Source organism: Salvelinus alpinus, chromosome 30 (assembly GCF_045679555.1).
Source record: "Salvelinus alpinus chromosome 30, SLU_Salpinus.1, whole genome shotgun sequence".
In the NCBI taxonomy this organism is placed as follows: domain Eukaryota; kingdom Metazoa; phylum Chordata; class Actinopteri; order Salmoniformes; family Salmonidae; genus Salvelinus; species Salvelinus alpinus.
The window spans coordinates 25,790,201-25,813,733 of NC_092115.1; the positions used below are offsets into that span (position 1 = coordinate 25,790,201).

General features: G+C 42.8%; 2 protein-coding genes and 1 pseudogene across 2 annotated transcripts; 2 read left to right on the forward strand and 1 right to left on the reverse strand.

Annotated features, from left to right (window-relative positions):
• Window positions 1-100: 100 nt before the first annotated feature.
• Window positions 101-4,394, reverse strand: LOC139560222 (target of EGR1 protein 1-like). Its single transcript, XM_071376800.1, has 7 exons — window positions 3,984-4,394; window positions 3,785-3,825; window positions 3,566-3,662; window positions 3,324-3,485; window positions 2,907-3,166; window positions 1,098-1,260; window positions 101-942 (listed from the first exon to the last, which is right to left on the reverse strand). The coding sequence occupies exons 1-7, from the start codon at window positions 4,095-4,097 to the stop codon at window positions 244-246; spliced, it is 1,536 nt and encodes a 511-aa protein (XP_071232901.1). The 5' UTR covers window positions 4,098-4,394; the 3' UTR covers window positions 101-243.
• Window positions 4,395-4,495: 101 nt separating this feature from the next.
• On the forward strand, window positions 4,496-7,623 carry LOC139560223 (THAP domain-containing protein 1 A-like). The gene is made up of 4 exons (XM_071376801.1): window positions 4,496-5,083; window positions 5,301-5,454; window positions 5,660-5,838; window positions 6,024-7,623. Exons 1-4 carry the CDS (start codon window positions 4,934-4,936, stop codon window positions 6,396-6,398), a joined length of 858 nt encoding a protein of 285 aa, XP_071232902.1. The 5' UTR covers window positions 4,496-4,933; the 3' UTR covers window positions 6,399-7,623.
• On the forward strand, window positions 6,035-10,490 carry LOC139560224 (selenoprotein Pb-like; annotated as a pseudogene).
• Window positions 10,491-23,533: the final 13,043 nt, after the last annotated feature.

A 23,533-nucleotide genomic window follows, 5' to 3' on the forward strand; every position in this document is an offset into this window, starting at 1 on the left:
CTTCTTTCGGTGACTCTATAAACATAGTCATACTTTACTCATCAGAAATAAGGGCTTGCCTGCCTAACATCAAGTGGTTTTCAGGACACAAATCACCATGTTTGTCATAACCAAGGAAAAGCCTTTATTGAAACAATACTGCAATCAAAATACTGAATGAAATTAAACTAAAATGTACAACAAAGTACATGAACTAAAAAAGGCTTTTTATAAACAAGGAATAGGTTTGGTTCCATTTAATGTTTATACTGTTCCCTCTACTTTGCTAACCACACCCTTCCCCCACACGACATCCATCTTGTGCAAGTGAGCCTTGAAGGACTTGGAGAATGTGCTCTTAACGATATGCATCGGGACAGACTTGCCACTGAGGTAAACCTTGTTCAGACACTCAGGGAGCCAGGACTCTGAGCTCGGTGGCTTACCTACTCTCTCTGTCAAAGTGGCAGCATAGGAGAAAATGTAGCCCGTCATGAATGCGTCAAACCCTGCCCGGTGGGTACCTCCCTCCAGCTTCTTCCTCTTGGACTCTTCTTTCTTCTCTGCATCCGGTGTGGCCAGAGGCTGAGGCTCTGATACTCCATTTCTTTCCACTTCTTTGTCTGTCTTCATTTCCTCATCTGGAGACACAGCCTGTGGCTCTCTGACTCCGTTGCCTTCCTCCACCTTAGTCTTCAACTTCTCCTCGCTCTCTGGCCCCTGTGCCTGAGCCCCATCTACCAGCTCTGTGAGAGGGGGAGTTTTGGTGTCTTTGTCAGGGATTACCTGGTCCTGCTTTAGCTCCATATGGGGCTGCTTGCTCATGGGGGCACCTTCAACTTTCCCCTGAGAAGAGTTCTTTCTTTTCCTCTTCCGTTTCTTTTTCTTTTCATTGTGCTGGATGATGAGGTCAGTGTCATGTGACAAGGGACACTGTGACCCATTGGGGCACCAACCATAAGCCTGGCAAATACAGAAAACACAAGCTCAGTGGTAAACATGGTACTGATTACTGCATTACCATTATAAAAATAGTATATGAAATATCCTGGCACAGACATTTTAGGGATCCTTTACAACAGAACCTGGTTTATGAGAAGTGATGTACTACTACTTACAGAGAAGCGCTGGCAAACATTGAGAAGTCCATCCGGGCTAAACCCAGCCAGACAGGGCCTATAGTCCACATAGTTGCTCAGGGGGCCTGAGTATTTGCAGAACTCCAGGAACAGATGGCGTCCACCACCACCAGCCTCAATCGACTTGCTGTTGTCCAGTTTGCTGTGAAAAAAATGACCACCACAAATAACTTAACTACCTCTTGAAATGTGGTGCATAAAGTATTCAGAACCCTTGACTTTTCCCACATTTTGTTAGGTTACTCTTCATTTTACCCATAGCCTGACTAGTCTCTGAGTCCCTGCCGCTGAAAAACATTCCCACAGCGTGATGCTGCCACCACCATGCTTCACCATAGGGATGGTGCCTGGTTTCCTCCAGATGTGACGCTTGGCATTCAGGCCAGAGTTCAATCTTGGTTTCATCAGACCAGAGAATCTTGTTTCTCATGGACTGAGAGTCTTTAGGTGCCTTTTTGCAAACTAAGCGGGCTGTCATGTGCCTTTCACTGAGGAGTGGCTTCCATCTGGCCAGTCAACCATAAAGGCCTGATTGGTGGAGTGCTGTAAAAATGGTTGTCCTTCTGAAAGGTTCTCCCATCTCCACAGAGGAACTCTGGAGCTCTGTCAGAATGGCAATCGGGTTCTTGGTCACCTCTCGGAACAAGGCCCTTCTCCCCGATTGCTCAGTTTGGCCGGGCGGCCAGCTCTAGGAAGAGTCTTGGAGTTTCCAAACTTCTTCCATTTAAGAATGATGGAGGCCACTGTTCTTGGGGACCTTCAATACTGCAGAAATGTTTTGGTACCCTTCCCCAGATCTGTGCCTCGACACAATCCTGTCTCGGAGCTCTATGGACAATTCCTTTGACATCATGGCTTGGTTTTTGCTCTGACATGCAGTGTCAAATCAAATTTTGTCACAAGCACCGAATACAACCAGTGTAGACCTTACCGTGGGACCTCCTTATATAGTCAGGTGTGTGCCTTTCCATATCATGTCCAATCAATTGAATTTACCAAAAGGTGGACATCTCAAGAATAATCAATGGAAACACACATGAGCTCAATTTCGAGTCTCATAGCAAAGGATCTGAATGTTTATGGAAATAAGATATCTATTTTTAATACATTTGCAAACATTTCTAAAAACCTGTTTTCACTTTGTCATTATGGGAATCCATTCTAGAATAAGGCTGTAATGTAACAAAATGTGGAAGAAGTCAAGGGGTCGGGAATACTTTCAGAATGCACTGTACTTATCAAAATGTTGTGGCAAACAGCACTGATATACTACCACAGCTTTACGGTCAGATTGAATTTAGGCCTTAGTCTATCAGATCAAGCATTAACTGGCAATAGCAGACACCTGCATTGCGGATGTCTTGGCGTTGTCAGAGGTGGAACTGCATTGGCTCAGTCAAAATCAGTGAGCAGCTGCTCTTGCAGTCATTGTCTCAAAGCCACACCCGCCCACTCCCGTTAGAAGTTCAGCACGAGAAAGTATAGGCTATATAGAAATAATTACAATCTAATTGAAAAATCAGTAAATAATACAGATTTCTATCAGCCTAATATATGTGTATATTACATATCAACTTCCAGCGTTCAAACTTATAAACAAGGCTGCATGGGGATTTTTGTTAATGCGACTACGTGCAGCCAATGGCAATGTCCGCTTTAGGTATAATGCCGGGAGCCACTTGTGGATTTGTGCGCTCCAATGCATTTTCACTTCCGACATGGCAAAACAATCGCTATGTGGATGTGATTGAATTGAGCCCTGAATATATTAGTATTTACTATACTAACCACTTCTTGTAGGCATACTCCAGGTAAGAGGCAGCAAAGCGCAGCTCATTCTCTGTAGCGTACTTGGTGTCATAGATCCCAGCAGGGAACATCTGGGACAAGTCAGCAGTGAAAGTTCCTAGTTTATCTGGCAGTTGGGCATAGAAGCACTGATAAAGGAACACTATGTCAATCAAGCCATTGTGCAGCACCAAAGGCTTGCGAGCCCGTAGGAGTTCCACAAACAGCATCCTCATGTTCATTCCATGGGCATCCACTCCCTGGATACAAGAAAGGAATAGAACACTGGATCACTTCACCACTTAAAGGTAACAATTAGGAATAGTCCACAAAATAAAAGCTGCAGCCTAGTATCGTTTAAACCTGTGCATTTGTCTCTGTGGATCTGAGGGATTAACAACAAAATCTTGATCTCACCCTGTCATTGCCCCTGAGATAAGGGACACCTTCAGCATATTGTTTGTTGAAGTCAAATCCATATTGCACCAGGAACTGCACGGACTGTGGTTCAATTACGTACTCCTCACTGCAGAGCAATGTCAGGTTGTACACCTGCACAAGGTACGTATCATCATCATCCTGGAAAGAGATCAGACATCAATTAATGTCAAACTGTATATTTAGCTTTCTGAATGTCAATGTGCAAAGGAGACCTTTACCTTGTTTTCAAGTTTCTTATAACAAGCAAACCCAAGGGAGAGAATGGAGCGTGTGCGAGCTGCATTGCATATGGCTTTGTAACGGTCCTCTATGCATCTTAAAAATTAAAACAGAGATAGATCCAATGCAACACTTGAGATTGAGATACCATGGTGAAAGTACAATACATAATGAGAAAAAAACATATTAAACTTCAATTAATAAACAGCCATACTCACTCTGCCAGCAAAGCTTTTCTATTTCCAAGGCCACTCAATTCCTGAAACAAAACATTCAGACAGACAGACAGAATGACATTATTAGTGTCAACAGACCTACATAAAGGTTGTTGGGCCCATATAATTACATATAGAAGCCAATGTACGTAGCTAGCTATTTCTGTCTACTAAACTCGCTTTAGCTTGATGCGACACTTACCGTATCCAGTGCAATGAAGGAGGCCGCCTTGATTGCAAGGACCATAGTTGGCCACAGTTCTTTGAAATTATCATTCTGCACATCAATAACAGGGACCACCATGGAGGATGTCATATCTACCTGGTTAATATTTGAGCACAACCAAAATGTTCAACGTCTGTAGCCTAATGTTAGCTAGCTAGCTAGCTAAAGACAGTGGAATCGAGTAACTAGACTTATTGAATGGCCGGGGAGCTCATTGCATGGTGTTTTCGGTTGTCCAATGAAAGCGTTCTGTGCACTAGTATGCGATATTCTTCACGATGTCCCAGTTGGAAAGATCAAAATTAATGGAGAATATGAAGCGTAATTTAACCTGCAAATATTCTAACGTGGTCTGAATAGGCCCTCTCAGATTTTCCGTCAATACACAAAGGACCACAGTAGGCGTGGACCGTTTTTGTTGTTGAAAATATTTGTTTTACCTTTCTGTAATCACTTAATTTTCAATATGGGGACAATTTCGACTAAATATATATGGTGTCTTTTCTTAGTCCCCATAAATCGAATTTTAATGCGTGAGATGTTGTATTTACTTCTCTTGAATAAATATTTGAAGCAGGCAGTTACTTTGATAGCGCATACCGGTGACGCCAGCAAACAACCGTTGGGGCAGGTGCGCCATTTTGGCTCAAACAGTCAGAATTTACTTTCTTTGCAATTTCATATTTTTTGGCATGCTGCGAACATCGCTTAATATTTTTGTTAATGGTTGGGATGAGATCATGTTTCACCACATTCTGTATTTAGTGTTTTGTTTTCTATGAGAACAAGTGTAACGTTCTGGTAGCATTAGCCTCACCAAGCTACATGCTAGTTAGCTGTGTCGTTCGATTGCATCGCCAACAACACTGGCTGATGGTTAGCTTGTTAGCTACATTTAGCTGTTTTGACTTGTTAGCTCGCTAGATATGGGTGGGTGCTCCGCTCCAAATTGCTCAAACTCAACAACCATTGGGAAGCAACTGTTTCGTTTTCCAAAAGAGCCTATACGTAAGAAGAAATGGCTTGTAAACTGCCGGCGTAATTTTCTACCAACTCCACATTCCAGACTGTGTCAGGCAAGTTTATTATGGGTGGCTAACATTACTGGCTAGCTAGCTAGGTCCATCAGTGAACAGTTTCCTAACTCCAAATTAGGACAAAACACGTTGACAAGTTTGCCTACACATTTAATACCATAACGTTATTAGTTAATTGTAGTGCAATATAATGCACCAAGAGAAAATACATCAATATGTAGCCAGCTAACGTTAATCATACAGCTATGTCTTGCAGAACCATTTTGAGCTGAGTCAGTTTGAAGAAATCGCCAGGTCGCCAGCAGGGGGAAAGAAGCTGAAACCAAATGCCATCCCCACTCTTTTCAATGTGCGAGATCCACCTTATCCCGTAACCCCACAGATAGTGCTACCACTCAAGCCAGAGCCAGGTAACTTAACTTTTTATTTATTTCTCAATCACATTAACATATGTGAAATTAAATATTGATAGATTACCAGATAGCACACAATTGTCAGATAGAAGCCTAATGCAAATGCTGGTCCTGTTGATCTAACACACAACTGTTCATTCCTGATCGTAACAGTGGATCAAATGACTGAGTCAAATGTGTTGTTAATGCTCTGTCTATCTAGTGGAGAGGGATCTCAATGTGGGGGATCATGGCTACGCACGACGGCAAACAACTCTGGGCATGGAGGAAGATGATGCTGATGAACTACACAAGGCAGAGGAACGTCCCTGCATCCATTGTCAACATTACAGAACACTGCTGGAACAAGAAATGCAACACACAGCCAGATTACAGAAAGAGGTGTGGTGCTAGCTCCTTTTTCTCAACAATTTCAAACTATTGCCTCATATTAGATGAAACAACTTTCTCCATTCAAACTTTTTCAGTGGAAGTTATTGTTACGCGCAATTATGCAATGGACCCTTCAATCTGAAAATCTTTGAAAAGACAACACTTCAACATGTATGTTCTCTTCTTTTGTGTAGGTAGAGGAAATGAAAAAGCGAATGTTCAGACTGGACAGAATAGAGAGGGGCCTCCAGACATTTCTGTATGAAGACCAGGTCCGCGCCCTGACACTGACCAAGCGTTCCCGGAGAGCTGTGTGGTCCCACGAGACAGTGCTGAAGGCCCGTAAGATCCGATGTGCGGTCGGTGGTAAAGGTTATGAATTCCTCCGGGAGTTAGGCTACCCCCTGCCCTCTTATAGAACTTTATGCAACCGCCTGGATAACAAAATCATGTTGACGACAGCCATGGGGTGTGATGAGCTGGCAGAGCTAGGTCTAGGAATCATATCCACATGTGATAGTCCAGAGGGAGATGGGGACGATGAGGCTTTCATTGGAGTGATCTCATGAAAGAGAGATTTTAATTTAATTTATTTCAGTGTGTGTTTCATTTTACAGGACAATATAGCAAAGACTGACTGTATGACAGCTAGTAGGCCTATGTGGTGAAGAAAATGTGGAAGCATATGCACAATGGGAGATGTGTGTGTTAATGCAGAGGTGTCAAACATACGGCCCGGGGGGTTTGAGGAAAAATAAGTATATATTTTTTAAATTGTTGGGGGGTAACAAACTCAATATACTTTAAAATGACTCAAACCAATTTTAAATTATTATAAAGGACCTTTACATTCATACAGTTTTATGACTGTCTAGCTCGCTAATAAAAAAACAACAAATAAAAGCTAGATAGTTAGGGAGCATTGAAAATTCCAAAAATTATGGATTGTGGACTATGTTATCAAATTTTCAGCGTGGCCCACCAGGCCATGATGAAGACCGGATGTGGCTCCCAGGACAAAATGAGAAACCAAGAACACGTTTTGAAGGGATACTTCAGGACACGAAGACATACAAATGGTATCCACAAGTTCATCTGACAATGGGGAAATAGATAAAGGGCCTCATTGCTTTAAAGGGATACTTCAGGATTTTGGCATTCTTGGTTTTGGACTTGGTTTCACGTAAGTGGTTTTCAGAATGGTTTACTTATGCTAAAAAATGTGGTGTTTATTTTGGTGAAGGAAACATAAGCTCCATCAAAACTATAAAGAGCAGCAGTCTGCCTAATGCTTTAAAGCTGCTATATCAAGCCACCTTTCTGTGCTCAATATGGGGCCATAATTCAGAAGCTAATCATTTGCTGTACTGCAGATGGCCATTTATTTTATTGCTGAGAATGTTTGACAAATACTAAGGAAGAGCAGAATTCTAACCACTGTTTCCAGAGTTTTTATTTGCCCCCCCCATTGTCACTTATGTTAAGTGGACAAATTGGAGGAGTAGGTTATATTTTGTCATGGGAATCAGTTTAGCTGCATTTGGAAACTGCAGTGCAGTATACAACCTTTGGAGAACTGTGGTACCTGCATTATATACTGGCTGCGTCCCCTGAACTCAGGCTGAATAACCTGAGGCTTATTTTGTTACAATCACTAATGGGATGTTTGCTAGAAAGCAGAACCTGTTGGTGGGAGGAGGTTTGTAGACAACATACTAAAGGGGCAGGCGAGCATACCCTGATTGATCAAAACAATGGTACTGTAGAAGAAGAATAAATCTATATTTTAAGTAGGCTGCTTGTGACTTTATTTTTTGGGGGTGTTGAAGCATTCACATGTATCACTCCAATAAAGTGTGAAACATTATTTTGCATAGGAGACAATACCTTACTCATAGAACTGTAATGACTAGATTCTATCAAACTGATTCATGTTACAGGAACTACAGTGCATTTGGAAAGTATTCAGACTCCTTCACTTTTTCCACATTTTGTTACGTTACAGCCTTGTTCTAAAATTGATAAAATAAAACATTTTCCTCATCAATACCCCATAATGACAAAGCGAAAACAGATTTTTAGAAATGTTTGCAAATCTATAAATAATTAAACAAAATAACTTATTTAAAATATTCAGACCCTTTGCTATGAGACTCGAAAGCTTAAAAACAGCAGTGTAACATTTTTGGTTAGTTGTGTCAGTCCAGTTATGTCGTTCAGTCGTTTATTTTAATTGAGTACTGTACTTAGCAGAGACAATAGCTATTTTCCTTGCTAGAGATGCATTTGAAGATTTGCAATGAGAATCAAATCTGAAAATGAACTTCTGACATTGCCCTCTCTCTCCTGGAACTCTTTTTAGGTGAGGTTGGGAGAAGATGATGCAGGGTCTCTTTACTCTGAGGCTGTATGCTGCTCTGCCAGGGCTCCTATGGGCATCGCCTCTGTTAGTAGAATGGGACAATGATGCCTCCAAGATCTGCAAGCCGGCACCGCGCTGGGAGATCAAGGGCCATGGGGCCCCCATGAAGGGGCCGCTTGGAAATGTAGTCGTTCTGACTCTACTGAAAGCCAGCTGACACTTCTGCCTCACACAGGCCTCCAAGTAAGAGAGAAGTCTTCAGAATCTGCCTGGCATAATTACTGTGGGCCTACTGTAACATACTGTTATTACACCACTGTGGAAAGATTTGGGGGGGAAATCCTAATGATGTGGTAATGTATTTTCAAACAAATTGATGTTGATGAAATGCTGCCGGTGATCCATTTCAGAAAGTTGTTAAGAGCAGCCTACCCAAATATACAATATTCAAATGATGATAGAATGGGGAGGAGTAAATATCGCCATCTGTATCACGTTTGCCCTATCTTTGTCCCGCTGAGTAGACTAGAAGGCCTGCATGACAAGCTGCTCCGCAGCAACCTGACAGACACGTCTTTCCTCATTGTGAATGAGTGGGAGGTCCAGTCCGAAGCCATGTACTGGGAACGGAAGAGGAGGGCCCCCCGGGTATCCCTGTCTACCTACAGGATGACGTCTGGGAGGCCCTATATGGAAACATGGACGACTTCCTGGTATATGACAGGTAAGAAGGGAATGAAACACTGCCACTACATCGCTCTCCAACCAAGGTGCAGGGATTGAGGAGCAAAGACCCTGATGAAGGCTTAGGGCCGAAATGCCTTGGTTTTACTTCAAACAATAAAGAAGCACTTTTATCAACTTCCACTGTCCTCCAAGAGTTGCTGAATAACCTCTTCACTTCAATACGACAGGTAAGAGCCATCACAGAGGGGTCCTTCTGTGGGACAGCCCAAGTCCATATTATTTCTCAGGATTATAAATGTTCCATGAATAAGGAATGGGATTGTATTGATTGAAGGCAACATGTCAGCACTAATCTAAAGCTTACCACTGCTCTTTGACTTTAATGGTATGAAGTATCTGTCAGGTTTAAATTAGATATTTTCTATCTACAGAGATCTTTGTAATTGGTGTGACACCTTATTCATGTGGCCATGGATCTCTCTCTTCTCGCTGACAGATGTGGGAGACTGACGTGCAACATAGTTCTGCCCTACAGCTTCCTCCACTACCCTATATAGATGCAGCTGTCAGAGCCACTTACCACAAGGACATCTATGGCAACTGCACCATGAGTGAAAGCACACTTCTAAAGGGAATGACAGACATTTCATTTCTGTTTGGCTCGTCATTAGAAAACACTACTGTCTGCTGTAGTGCCCCATTGGAATAGAATGTCTAGAACAGGAACACACCCTACCTATAATGGGAACTGATTCTGAATAATAATGAGATCGCTCTGTGGCTCTCCCAGGTGATGTCTTTTTAGCTCGTACCTATTTTGTTAACTTTAGTGCGTTCTACTGTTATGCAGGAATCCAAATGGAGTTACTCAGCTGGGTGGAATAGCAGACAGCGAAACGAGTCTCTGAGCAGCGCAGGAATGGCTGTTAACGAGACAGACAGTACAGTGGCAGATTGAAGCAACCCAGTTCCAGATGTTTTCTGAGGGGGGGGGGGTGGTAACATACATCACCAGCAGCAGCACCACCACAACCATGGGTCAGACAGATAAACAGGACTCCAATTAACACCGTCTGTGTAGTTGCTGAGACGAGTAATAGTTAGTTAGCATGGTGGTGGGGGCTTGTGTCAGTGACTTGACTGTCTGATAAATAGTTTTGTATGAATTCAGTTCGATTTTGTCTGTGCCTGTCAATTGTATCTGATAAAGTAAACCTGTACAGTAAACTGGAGTCATTTGGCCCTTGGAATACAGTATGTCTTCCCTACATGTGGTCAGGTGACATGTTCTACTCTCTGCTATGAAGTCTGTAGGGCAAACCTTACTGAGGTGTCTGTAGACAGATGCTGTCCTGAGGAAAACGGGACTGACAGTCACTGAACCCATGCAGGGCAGTGTGCTGGACTTCAGGGTATACTTAGGCATCCAAAATGTAGGTTCCAGGTTGCTGGTTGTTCCATGGTCAGATACTGGTTATTCACAAGCATGTAGCCTAAGCCTACTATGTTCTATATAACTAATCTAAATGCACAATTAAAAGTATGATTATGATGATGTATGAATGTAATCAAAATAAGTTCAATATGTTGTGTTCATATAGGGTGGACTTATTTTGCTTGTCTTCAGTTACTGTCAGTGGATACAGTGAGGAAACCGAATATGAATACATCACCAGAATAAAGTGACATAAGACAGGCATCAAGGACAGTGGGGAGGGGGCGGCCAGAAGTAGGGAATTCCAAATGTTGTTTGAGAAAATGGGTCTAGTCTGACCTCAAACTGAGGAACAACTCAGCTGCTCTATTACTGGTGTGCCAGAGAAGAGAGGTTGGTGACCTGCATTCCCAGTTGAATTAGTTTTACCTTGCTCCTAATGATCTGTGAGCCATATATTATAAATTAGCAGCAGGGCTACATCTCAGTGTCAGTAGTGTTTCACTTTTATGTCAACTAATGAATTTCCCAAATAATAGAACAATATTAATGTTCATGTTTGGGCCTAGGCCTATATCTAATCTATTCACCATTCTTTAAAACCCTGAATTGTTTTCAAGTTAAATAAGCGCTCACAAGTGGGCAAGGCATTAAATAGATAGGCTAAAACACCATGCGCAGCAGATGGATTACTTTATTGCCGCGCGGGGTGATGATACGCGATAACTCAGGTCAGATATCATCGTCAACACTGGGGAAATGGCGCGCTGGACGGCAGACAAATTCAACAATCTCCATGCCATGGTTCGGTGGTCTGCGACCTTCAGATCAGCAATTTGTGCAAACCGCTCGATGAGTGCAGGCTACGAAGTACGTTCTGTTCAGTTTGCACCGGAATATAGACTATTAGAGCCTATTATAAATTACTGTCGTATGACAAAATCATTTGTCATTTCTAAAGTTGTGTTAAAATGAATACCCCTCTAGTCTAGACTCTAGTGGTATAGCCAAGGGAAATGCCTTCATCATCACTACTATTTATGCCAACAACACCTTGTTATTTGATTTAGGGCTGTGTTACTCTTCTGTGAAAGAAATCTTCATACAAAGTGTATGTTAAATCTTTTGTAGGCGACAGGGAATTAAAACAGAAAAGGTTGGATGTTGAATAAGTGTGGTTGTGTAAGGGATTTTCTAAATTCTCCTGAAGCAAGAAGCTAATCCAGCTGGCCAACTGACTTGAGTAGACTATCAACAAAACGGCTGCCATGCTTCAGTGGATCTTTTATAAGTAGCTGTCAGATATTTCTGTGCAGGTTTTACAATTGTGTCCCATTCCATAATGTACCAATCTGACGTTAGATGGCAGTACTGTCGTGTTCATAAACATTTCCATATGAGGAATGGTATATGAGTGGTGAAATGGGGTAAACTTCTAGGAGTCATTTATTGTAGTTTCATTAGTCAGGATTGACTTTATATAATGTAAATTGGTAACTGAATATAACGAATCACAGCGTTTAGGTATTTAATCACAGCGTTTAGCGTTTAGGTATGGCCACAACATGGCAGAAAATCCAACTGTTCTACCAATGAGTGCTAGAGAATGGAGGTAACTAAGTCTTCTGTGCTTCTAAAACCAGACACAGTGCTCACTGAAGTTCTCAGTACAATACCAATTTCTTAAACTATAGTAATGCTGTCTCTATGTCCTTCACCTGTGCCAATCACCTGCATCCTCATGTGCTACCTGCTCCTCATAAGGGTGGGCCCCAAGCTGATGGCTCAGACAGCCAGTCAACCTCAGCCTGTGCTCATCGTTTACAACTTTGCCATGGTCTGCATGTCTGCCTGCATGTTCTATGAGGTATGGAAACAGGGGAACGCATGGACAACTTGTAGCTATTTTACCCATCTTGAATGCTTTAGATCTGTTGTACACAGTACCTATCTATATCCTTGTTATATACTCTATGTGCAAATATGTGATGATGATTATCCATTTCTCTACCTGTAAACGTATAGTATTTTAACATGTTTTTCTTCCTTTTTTTATTTTATAATTGGATTGTTTATTTATTCACAGATTCACAAATAATATTATAAATCAAATCTCATTTTAATGGTCACATACACATGGTTAGCAGATGTTTTTGCGAGTGTAGCGAAATGCTTGGGCTTTTAGTTCCGACATTGCAGTAATATCTAACAAGTAATCTAACAATTTCACAACAACTACCTAATACACACAAATCTAAGTAAAGGGATGGAATAAGAATATATACATATATGGATGAGCGATGATCGAGCGGCATAGGCAAGATGCAATAGATGGTATAAAATACAGTATATACATATGAGATGAGTAATGCAAGATATGTAAACATTATTAAAGTGACTAGTGATCCATTTATTAAAGTGGCCAATGATTGTAGGCAGCAGCCTCTGTGTTAGTGATGGCTGTTTAACAGTCATATTATAGCTTCTTGTTCAACAGTTGCAACAAGGTTACTTAATATTGCTACCTACAGCATGGTGTTTCAAGGTTTTTGCAATGTTTTCCACGGAAACTGCTCAGAAAAGTAGCCTATAATTAGATTTGTACTGTGCCCTTCGCCAATGAATCACGTAATTGAAATCATAACTGTGCTATGGATCGTACATTTCTCACCCTCTTCACAGGGAACAGTCTTATCTGGATGCTCAGGACATAAAAGTCTTCTTTATTTTTGTTGTTGTTGAGCAAATATGTATTTGTTCAGTAATTCTTTGGGTTGGGGGGGGTTACAGGTACATTATCCAATTAAAATTATACGTTTATAAAACATGTACACACAGGCTTTAACTCAAAAGATAAACATATTTTCATTCTTCCTCAGTTCACAGCGTCATCCTGGTTGGCAAACTATAGTTTATTATGTCAGCCTGTGGACTACAGCACTACAGCACTGGCAATGCCAGTGAGCTGGTTTTCCACTAGCCTACCTGGTTAAATAAAGATGAAATACATTTTTTTTTTTAAATGCGGGTAACAAAGTTTCTCTCATATCATCCACTGCAGTGCATTGCAATTGCCTTGATATACAGATCTAAATGATTTCTAACCTAAAACTACTGCTGAAATGTCTCCTCTCTGTGTTCTGAACAGATGGCCAAGGTCTGCTGGTGGTTTTACTCCTCCAAAGTCATCGAGCTCAGTGATATTGTAAGTACACGTTGGCGATTCTACTATCCCAGGTTGAAGCAAAAACGGTGTAAGCCGCACCACTTGGACTATATTTACATCTCTTCTTTTAATACATTTTATGTGCTGTCTATGTGACTAATGTCTGTAAATCTAGCTAACTCCTGAGGATTTGTTTTCGGTATTTCTTGTCATATTCTTGTATAACGGTCATGTTAATTACACAAATATGACATGTCTCTTCCTGGTGTTCTTCATCCTGAGGAAGAAGAACAGTCACTTGACCTTCCTACATGTCTACTGCCACGGCACCATGATCTTCAACTGGTGGGCTAGGGTCAAGTACGGGGCAGGAGTACGTCCCATTCACATCACTACAGCAGGGCCAGTGTTTAATTTACCCGGTGTTAGACACAGACAATAGTCTCCTGTCTGTAACAGTATGACACTGCACAATCTATTTCTTGTATCTGCTTCCTGCTCGGTCTTGGTTGAAAGAATGATTATGCTTTTCATACTTGTTCTTCTGGAGATATACAGTGCACACACCCACGCACTGAAATGCACCTGACATTTCAATGAGTCTGGAACACATGCAACGATACCCACAGTGTCCTTGGAACTGTTTCATACCCCTGCTATTTGAAAAATACATTTGCCACGGTGAAAGCAGCGGTGATCAAACTAGACTAGCAAGGATTGGAACAGAATGGCAAAGATTAAGACAAGCTTTTGGCACTGAGATGCTCTATAATTTGTTTAAAATGGCAGTGAGTTTGCAGAAAACAGCTGGCGGTGCATCTTAGTGCAGCATTTGCCCTCCTTTTGGTTTAAAGATAGTAAACACAGCCTGGCTATTTTATTTCACATCGCATGTCCTAAGACAGACAGATGGGCGGTTAGTCACACTTTGAGATTAAATCAAGACGTTGCTATTCAATTAAAGAACCCAGCTTTAGAAACAAGTTAAACACAACTGACCTTGTATTAAAACAGTGAATAACTATAAACATACCACGGATGGAAGGAATAGCAAATTCTCTGGGTATTTTGTGTCTTCCTCCCTCCAGGCTTCCTTATAGGCCTTATCAACTCATTGGTGCATGTGGTGATATAGACTACATGGCCAAAAGTATGTGGACACATGCTCATGGGCATTAATATGGAGTTGGTCTGCCATTTGCTGCTATAACAGCCTCCACTCTTCTGGGAAGGCTGCTGCAGGGACTTGCTTCCATTCAGCCACGAGCATTAGTGAGATTGGGCACTGATGTTGGGCCTGGCTCACAGTCGCCGTTCCAATTCATCCCAAAGGGGTTCGATTGGGTTGAGGTCAGGCTCTATTCAGGCCAGTCAGGTTCTTCCACACCGATCTCGACAAACCATTTCTGTATGGATCTGACTTTGTCATGCTGTTTAGGGAAAGGCCCTTCCCCAAACTGTTGCCACAAAGTTGAAAGCACAGAATCGTCTAGAATGTCATTGTATGCTATAGCGTTAAGATTTCCCTTCACTTGAACTAAGGGGCCTCGCCCAAACCATGAAAATCAGCCCCAGACCATTATTCCTCCTCCACCAAACTTTACTGTTGGCAGGTAGAGTTCTCCTGGAATCCGCCAAACCCAGATTTGTCTGTCGGACTGCCAGATAGTGAAGCATGATTCATCACTCCAGAACGCGTATCCACTGCTCAAGAGTCCAATGACAGTGAGCTTTACACCACTCCAGCCAACGTTTGGCATTGCGCATGGTGATCTTAGGCTTGTGTGCGGCTGCATCGGCCATCAAAACCCATTTCATGAAGCTCCAGACGAACAGTTCTTGTGCTGACGTTGCTTCCAGAGGCAGTTTGCAACTCGGTAGTGAGTGTTGCAACTGAGGACAGGCGATTTTTACTCGCTACGCGCTTCAGCACTCGGCGGTCCTGTTTTGTGAGCTTGTGTGGCCTACCACTTCGCAGCTGAGCCGTTGTTGCTCGTAGACGTTTCCACTTTACAATAACAGCATTTACAGTTTCCGCGGCAGCACTAGCAGGGAAGAAATTTGACGAACTGACTTGTTGGAAAGGTGGCATCCTACGAAGGTGCCACATTAAAAGTCGCTGAGCTCTTCAGTACATGCCGTTCTACTGCTGATGTTTGTCTATGGAGATTGCATGGCTGTGTGCTCAAATGTATACACCTGTTAGCAACGGGTGTGGCTGAAATAGCCAAATCCACTAATTTGAAGGGGTGTCCACATACACTACATGGCCAAAAGTATCTGTACTACGGGCTAGCAGCTCTAGGGCCTCACATGCAGAGATATCTTTGGTGGTAGCGCTACCTCACCTTCCTGTAGCTGGTGAGTAGAGTGGCCTTGATGCAGAGCCTCTGCTACAGTATGTCTACATCCCAAATGGCACCCTGTAACCTATTTTAGAGCACAAATTTTGCCCTAGGGGAATAGTGTACTATTTGGGAAGCACCCATACAGTACATCCTACAGTCTAGATAATACTAATTTACATTTATTGTATATCATGTAAAAGCAGGGTTTTCCAACCCTCTCCTCGCGCCTTAAAGTGCATTAACCTTCAGTGTTGTCAGGATGCTGGGCTAATTAGCCTGTGGATGATCTGGTCATTGGAAGAAGCCTTGTTAAAGGTCCAATGCAGCCATTTTTATCGCAATATCAAATCATTTCTGGGCAACAATTAAGTACGCCTTCTTAGCAAAGAGCTATTTCTCAAGCAAGAGTTTTGCTAGGACTGTCAGTGGTTTGAGTTGGGTGGGGAACACTGAACATGAGGATTTGAACTCTTTCTTATTGGTCTATTAACTAATTTTACAGCATGTTGATGTCACCATGCAAGGCCACAACTCCCTCCCACCAAAACAGGCTGAAATCTAGTGGCCAGTGTATTATTGGTGTGCCAAGACAATACGATAATATGTATTGAGCGTTAGTGCCAACTCATTCTTTGCTTGTTAGTTTCCTCATTTGGTCCTGATGTGGTTTATTGTACTCTTTCTATGGGCTCTACAACTGTATAGTTTCAATGTAGTCACACTAGAAGTCCACAACTAAGATTTCTTCTTATTGACACTGGTTATGTTGACCCTCTATGACCCCAGCTCCACTTCCTCATAGTGACCATCTACACCAGCACCAACCTGTTCACTGACTGTGAAACCTCTACCAGAGCTAGCTCACCAAGAACAGCAAACAGACTTGAAAGGAATGCAGAGGCAAATGTTACACATTTTATGTAATTAATACTGTATTTTGTGAAACATATTGATCTATTTATTGACCAATCATGTTCAAGTAAAGCAGGTCTCTATCTGCTGGCCTATGTTTCTGTTCCAACCTTCCCTCCCAGCTGTGGGATAACAAACACACACAGACACCCAGAGCAAGCCCTCTCCCGTTCCCTCCCAGCTGTGGGATAACAAACACACACAGACACCCAGAGCAAGCCCTCTCCCGTTCCCTCCCAGCTGTGGGATAACAAACACACACAGACACCCAGAGCAAGCCCTCTCCCGTTCGCTCCCAGCTGTGGGATAACAAACACACACAGACACCCAGAGCAAGCCCTCTCCCGTTCCCTCCCAGCTGTGGGATAACAAACACACACAGACACCCAGAGCAAGCCCTCTCCCGTTCGCTCCCAGCTGTGGGATAACAAACACACACAGACACCCAGAGCAAGCCCTCTCCCATTCCCTCCCAGACCCCTTTTGGTCATTAGGAATGAAATCTCACTGGTGACTCTGCCAAATTGAAATAAACCCGAGCAGGCCTCCTGTGGCACTTAATTTGTTTTAGGAGTCATTGGCTGGGAGGTTAGCCAATCGCCAGTCAGCAGGCAGCCTGAAACTGCCACCCTGAGCCACTCCCTCCCGGTCTCTGTTCTGTTAGGATTCCCAGTAACCCCCCTTCCTCACCCATCACCCCCTGTCCCATCTGCCCTCCCGTTCCCCCAACATTCACGACAGTACACCAGGGACCCAATATTAGATGCTCTATCATGACACAAGGCGAGACCCAGATGCAGACACAAGAGGCAGATAGTTGGGAGTCTTACAATATTTAATAATCCAATAGGATAAGGCAAGAGAATGGTCTTGGACAGACAAAAGGGTCAAAAACAGTTCAGAGTTCAAAAGGTACCAAAGGGCAAGCATAATCAAGATCAGGGCAGGCAGGATGATCAGGCAGGCAGGAAAGTAGTCCATAGTCAGGAAGGGGTCAAAACTGGGAAGACTATCAAAAAGAGAATAGCAAAGGAGAATGAGAATAGCAAAGGAGAATGAGAAAAACACGCTGGTTGACTTGACAAACATACAAGACGAACTGGCACAGAGAGACAGGAAACACAGGGATAAATACACTGGGGGAAATAAGTGACACTTGGAGGGGGTGGAGACAATCACAAGGACAGGTGAAACAGATCAGGGCGTGACATGCTCATCAATTGGCTTCACCGCCTTGTTGTCTTAGTTCTCTCTTTATGTAGTGTTGTGGTGTTTCTCTTGTCGTGATGTGTGTTTTGTCCTATATTTTTATTTTTAATCCCATCCCCCGTCCCCGCAGGTGGCCTTTTGCCTTTTGTTAGAATTTGTTCTTAACTGACTTGCCTAGTTAAATAAATAAAAAAGATATTATTAAAATCAAGCCCTAGACAAGTCAAAACAGGTGTTTTTGTCCAGGGCTACAACAAAAATGAGTGCTGTTGGGAAACACTAGACTATAATCTAAAAAATGTTAGCTGAAATGGGCTAATTGACTGTCAGTGACTGACACAACAGGAGGAAAACTGCTAATGCACAACCACATATCGAAACTGCACCTTGTGTTCTACTATTCTAACTCTCAACAGTAAGCTGAGACCCTGACTGAACCCCCACCCACTAAAAAACTCCCGGGCCGTCCCTGAACCTGGGTGTGTAACTCTCATTCTATCACCATTCATGGATGCTGGAAAACGACGTAGCTCAGTGCTCAGTCTGTTGTTTTGAATTGCATGCCAGATGTCTTAAAAAGCAGCGCAACAGCATTCACTGCGAGGACAATCGCACAGGCACTGTGATGTCTTTGTGACACGTGTCACGACCAAGGACAGAGGGGCTTTGTGGCCCCATGTAAAGTAGCCAGTTGTAAATGTCTCTCATAGATACAGCTGTGTAGATTTACAGACCATATGCTGCTGGTGAGATGACCGTTGTTTTCCCCGCAAGTATGAGTGTCACATCTCATACCCCACAGCTGATTGCCAGAAGCACATTTGGACATGTTTTGTCACTGGAATCAGCTCTGTAGTATTGCTCTGGGGGCATGTGTCCTCTCCCAGAGATATTTGAGAGGAGCAATATATTGCTGTCGGTCTTCAATCCCAGCCATCCAACACCACATGCCCATGGCTGTGCTGGTGCCACTGAGTTTACAGTCTGAAAACAAACCCTTGAGTCTCCTTACAACACATTGTCTGTCTGTGCATTGTGTTGACGCAAATGGTAGATACATGATAGCTAGTACTTTCCACCACTCTCATTTTAATCAGTTTGACACAGCCGACACTCCTCCTTGGCTCCCTAAGCCTGTTACATATTATCTGACAAGATGTCCTCTTGGAACTTGTCTTTTAATGTGACTTGTCTGGGAGAATGCAGTGGTCTACAGCCGCAGTGATTTACAGCAGAGGCCACCCCTCCTTAACGTTCATCCACTGACTGTCTTGTGCAATAAACAAGTGACAGGTTCCTGGGTGTGCAGTTAAATGTCACTTTCCCCGTGAGACGGGAGATGAAGGCCATCCTTTAATGCCACTGTCACTTTAAGTATTGACGGCTTCCTCTCCTGCTGCCGATTGATAAGGGGAATTGAAAGCGGATGAAAGCACATTACTTTGTGATGGAGAGAGGTTGGACGGAATGAGAATTTCTCCCCTAAGTCCCTCCTCTGTTTCTCCCTCTCTTTGTTTGGCCATTTCTTTAGTTTAGCATGTGACGGTTGTGACATATTAAGGGAGACATCTTACCTTCAGTGGCTGGTGCCAAATGATTTGTGATTGAGAAGGGGGTCATTTGAAAAATGTGTGTGCTGTCCTCAGCTACTCTATGCTGGTCTACATGTACAGTGCCTTCGGAAAGTATTCATACCCCTTGACATATTCCTCATTTTGTTGTGTTACAGTCTGAGTTCAAAATGCATTAAATAAAAATTTTGAAATGTCTCATCCATCGGCACACAATACCCCATAATGACAAAGTGAACACGTTTCTAGAAGGTTTTTTTGCATATTTATTGAAAATGAAATGAAATACAGAAATATCTCATTTATTCACACCCCTTTGCTATGACACTCCAAAATATTGATTTAATACATTTTGAATTCAGACTGTAACACAATGAAATGTGAAATAAGTCAAGGGGTTTGAATACTTTCTGAAGGCACTGTAGGTATACTGTAAAACAAACATAACTACGCTTCACATTTCAAAAACAACATTCATTATATTTGCTCAAATATGTTTGTCTACTAAAAATGCATTCCACTATGCACCGAAAAAGTCGTATTTGTTGCACAAGCTAAAAGCCTAAATCTCAAACAAGATAAGAACTCATATTCAAAAGTCTCTCTCGCATCTAGACATGGCGACATTATCTTTTGAATAAAATTACTCACAGATCAACAAACGTACACCACTTACGACGATGAGAGGGGAAAAACAACCACTGACAGCAAGGAAAAGTGATGATGTAGAGGCACTTGTAAGTTAGTTTGGTAGTCTCCCCAGTAACACCAAGTAGCATCTTGTCTGTACACTGTAATTAGTAATCACTTAAAGTGGGGGTGAGCCCTCCTTAGCCGGGCCAGCCAGTAATCATAAAGTCAGTGAGAGGGGCTGGAGAACGAGCAGCTGATGATGGTGCTTGAGGTGAGCGACTGGTTTCAGACAAAGAGGGTTAACAAGAGGGTGAGAAATCTTAGCTAGTGCATTCATTTCAGCTTCTTGTTTCAGCCAGCCAACCAGCTAGCACTCGTAAAAGGGGTCAGTACAGGGCATAAGGTATGTCTGAGCGTGCTGAAGAGATCCATATAGACATGGAAGGAAAGGATGGAAATTGTTTTGTGGAAACAAGACTTTTTGGTTCATAATGGAAGTGGATTAAGATGGATATCCCTACACACACAAATACGCGCGCGCACACACGAGGATGAGTCAGTCTCTGTATGTGAAAGCTGAAAGGCACACACTGGGGATGCTGCAGTCATCGTTTAAGGCATGTTTCATGTGTCTGGGAGAGGAGAGCACCAGTCTGAATACAACATCCCACACACACAGACAGACTTGGCAGACCTGAGAGGCATATTCGCTCCATCTTAACTCTTTCCTGTTTGTAATCACAACACTGAATTTAAAACAGGTGTGGATCATTCTCACTACTCTGGCTTGGGTCGATGTGACTGTGATAGAACATTTTACTCACAAACTTTCCCCCTGCTATTAAATGGTTGGCATTTGAATGTTCTGATAAGTCATGCTCAAGCTGATGTGGTGTGACATTTGGAAGCTTATCACTCATTCATTGCTTGCATTATATCTCACTGGACATGCACTTGAATTGTGTTTGGGGTTGACCCTTTGTTTGTAAAAAGAGAAGCATCATCTGTTTCAAGCACCCCCCGCCCACCACACCCCATTATAAACCTAGGAAGTACCAACAAGCTTCATTTATGGGTTTTGTTTTTTCCTTATCAACATCTGTGTTAACACACTATGTAGGTGTCAGGTTGTACCTTTTATGGAGGGGTCTGATGGACAATTAGAGATGAGTTGACCTTTATCAGTTGTGCTCTAATGCTGTCCACAGCCTGGCATCCCTCTGTGTTCAAATTTTCATCAGCAGCTGTGCTGTCAGGTTCAATTCCAATGTGCAGACAGCTTGCCTGCCACATACACTCCCCCAAACACACATACACACATACACACCCACACACAAACAGGAACACATGTACTGTATAACACACGCCACATACATACACACACACGCGTAGTTCTTAAAGTGGTCCTTTATGTACCCTGTAGCCTTACCAAATCACCATCAAACAGACACAGCTCCTTCGTGGTGTTATTGTCACACCCACCGTGATGCAGAGCCTCACGCCACAGACACAGTGGGCCTTATTTGATATAAACACTTTACGGGGTTCAGATATGTTCGTCAAATGCATCTCGTCACTGCCCTCTAGTGAGATCAGCCCATACCAAGCTCATTTGAATGGCACTAGTGGTCTATACCTGCTTATAAACTAGTCCTATAAACTCAACCATAACATTGTGATTGTACATCAAATCATTATTTTACAACATACTCTGAGGGGAATACTATCTCTGTGTCCTTCATCACAAGGTAATTCTAAGGTCAGTCTGAAGGCTTGATAGCCTAACATGACATATCCAGAGGACTAAGTTCTGTGCCTGGTCCCTGTGACCTTCATTTTCAGTGGGATCACACAGTCAGTTAGTGGAGGTCCCTGACCCTCTTATGTGTGATAGATCTGAGAAGGCTTAACTGACACTGACCACTTGACATTAGTTGTGATTGGACGTCTGAAATAGGCACTTATATTTCCACTATCCAGTAACCATTTAACCATCAAATGATCTGTTGATTACCTGCTAGTATGTTTGAAGTGATACTAAGAATAGATATAAGGATTTCATTCATGGACAGAGAAACGGGCTGTAACTTACTATTTGTACTTACACATGAACATAGCCTACTTTGCTTTTGCAAATTCACCCTTTGATGTAGTCACGTCAATCCATGCCAAAGGTTATTGCATATTTCATCATACATAAACAGTGAGTGTTCAGTTGGCCTCTGTGGTTGTAGGGCAGATTGTTAAACTGGCCCTCTTTGTCTACCTCCTCACTCCACCGCCCAGCTTCGGCTGGCCTTCTCTTTGCATTATTCAGAGACACAACACCAAGGTGCAGCTCATTCCCCATGTCTTCCATTTCAAATGATTTTCGGCCTGCATCCAAGCACATTTCATTGACACAAAGACAAAGGATCTGGCACGTGTTTCTCCCCAGCCCCTCGTAATATTAAATATTAATGCCAGCATAATTTCGCAGGCTCTCGAGTCCCAAGGAGCACGAGAGTACAACCGTGTAGTCATCAGTGACTTCAGTATTTTTCCCAAAGGCAAGGAGATTGTCAAAATCAATTCTGAGACGCCCCAGAAACAGCAGAATTTTTTGAATTACATTTCACAAATGCACTTCCGCTCATATGTGGGGGATTATTAAAATATGATGCTACAGTCTGTTGTGTTTTTGTTGAAGTTTGTCTTGGTTTACGTGTGTGTTTCTGTTGTATTACCAGTTCCATCCCCAGGCCAAAACAGAACAGAAAGATGGCAGCAGAGTCTGCTGGTGCGTGAGTGCAGTCAGAGTGTACTGCAGTGGCAACATTTATACAAACCATTATTCATGCGTTGTGGAGACCCCACTCCCCACAACACGGCAAGACACTTTATCATCAAAGCCAGCACACATGGTCGCCTGGCTCCCGTAGGAACGCGTTCTTTTGATTCTCTTCCCCCCTCTCTCTCTACTCTCTGCTGAGTGGTTCTCCCCCAGCCCCCTGCTTGCTCTAGCCCCCTGTTCCACTGCTCCCTGGGTCACCTAGCACTTAAAATAACTCCGCCAAGGACCCGTTATGCGCAATGTGTTCTCCTCAGCCCGCTCCTCAGCCTGCCATGCCAGTGAATTACACAGCCGTTCCACGTTATTAAACATGACACTCAACCAAGATAATGAGCCTTTTTTCATCTCAATTTGGAATCCTAATCTCGTTTCTTTGATTAATGGGTGCTGATCTGCATATCAAGGGCTCTTTTTAATTTCTCCAGCAAATCCTTTTTTATGATGCGCTCGCAAGAAAATAAAATCTGTCTTGAGAATCTTTCTTCCATCTCCAGCTACTTTTTTACAAGAAAACATTCTTCTTAGGACAGGGAGCGGCTTAAGGGGGA

Bases quoted from the DNA above. Each gene is read 5' to 3' on its own strand.
- LOC139560223 (XM_071376801.1), top strand. From the start codon at position 4,934: ATGGGTGGGTGCTCCGCTCCAAATTGCTCAAACTCAACAACCATTGGG. The intron at 5,084-5,300 runs GCAAGTTTATTA...TATGTCTTGCAG, and splicing joins CACATTCCAGACTGTGTCAG to AACCATTTTGAGCTGAGTCA. The intron at 5,839-6,023 runs GTGTGGTGCTAG...TCTTTTGTGTAG, and splicing joins CAGCCAGATTACAGAAAGAG to GTAGAGGAAATGAAAAAGCG.
- LOC139560222 (XM_071376800.1), bottom strand. From the start codon at position 4,097: ATGACATCCTCCATGGTGGTCCCTGTTATTGATGTGCAGAATGATAAT. The intron at 3,826-3,983 runs GTAAGTGTCGCA...GTTTTGTTTCAG, and splicing joins CCTTCATTGCACTGGATACG to GAATTGAGTGGCCTTGGAAA. The intron at 1,261-2,906 runs GTTAGTATAGTA...TTTTTTTCACAG, and splicing joins GAGTATGCCTACAAGAAGTG to CAAACTGGACAACAGCAAGT.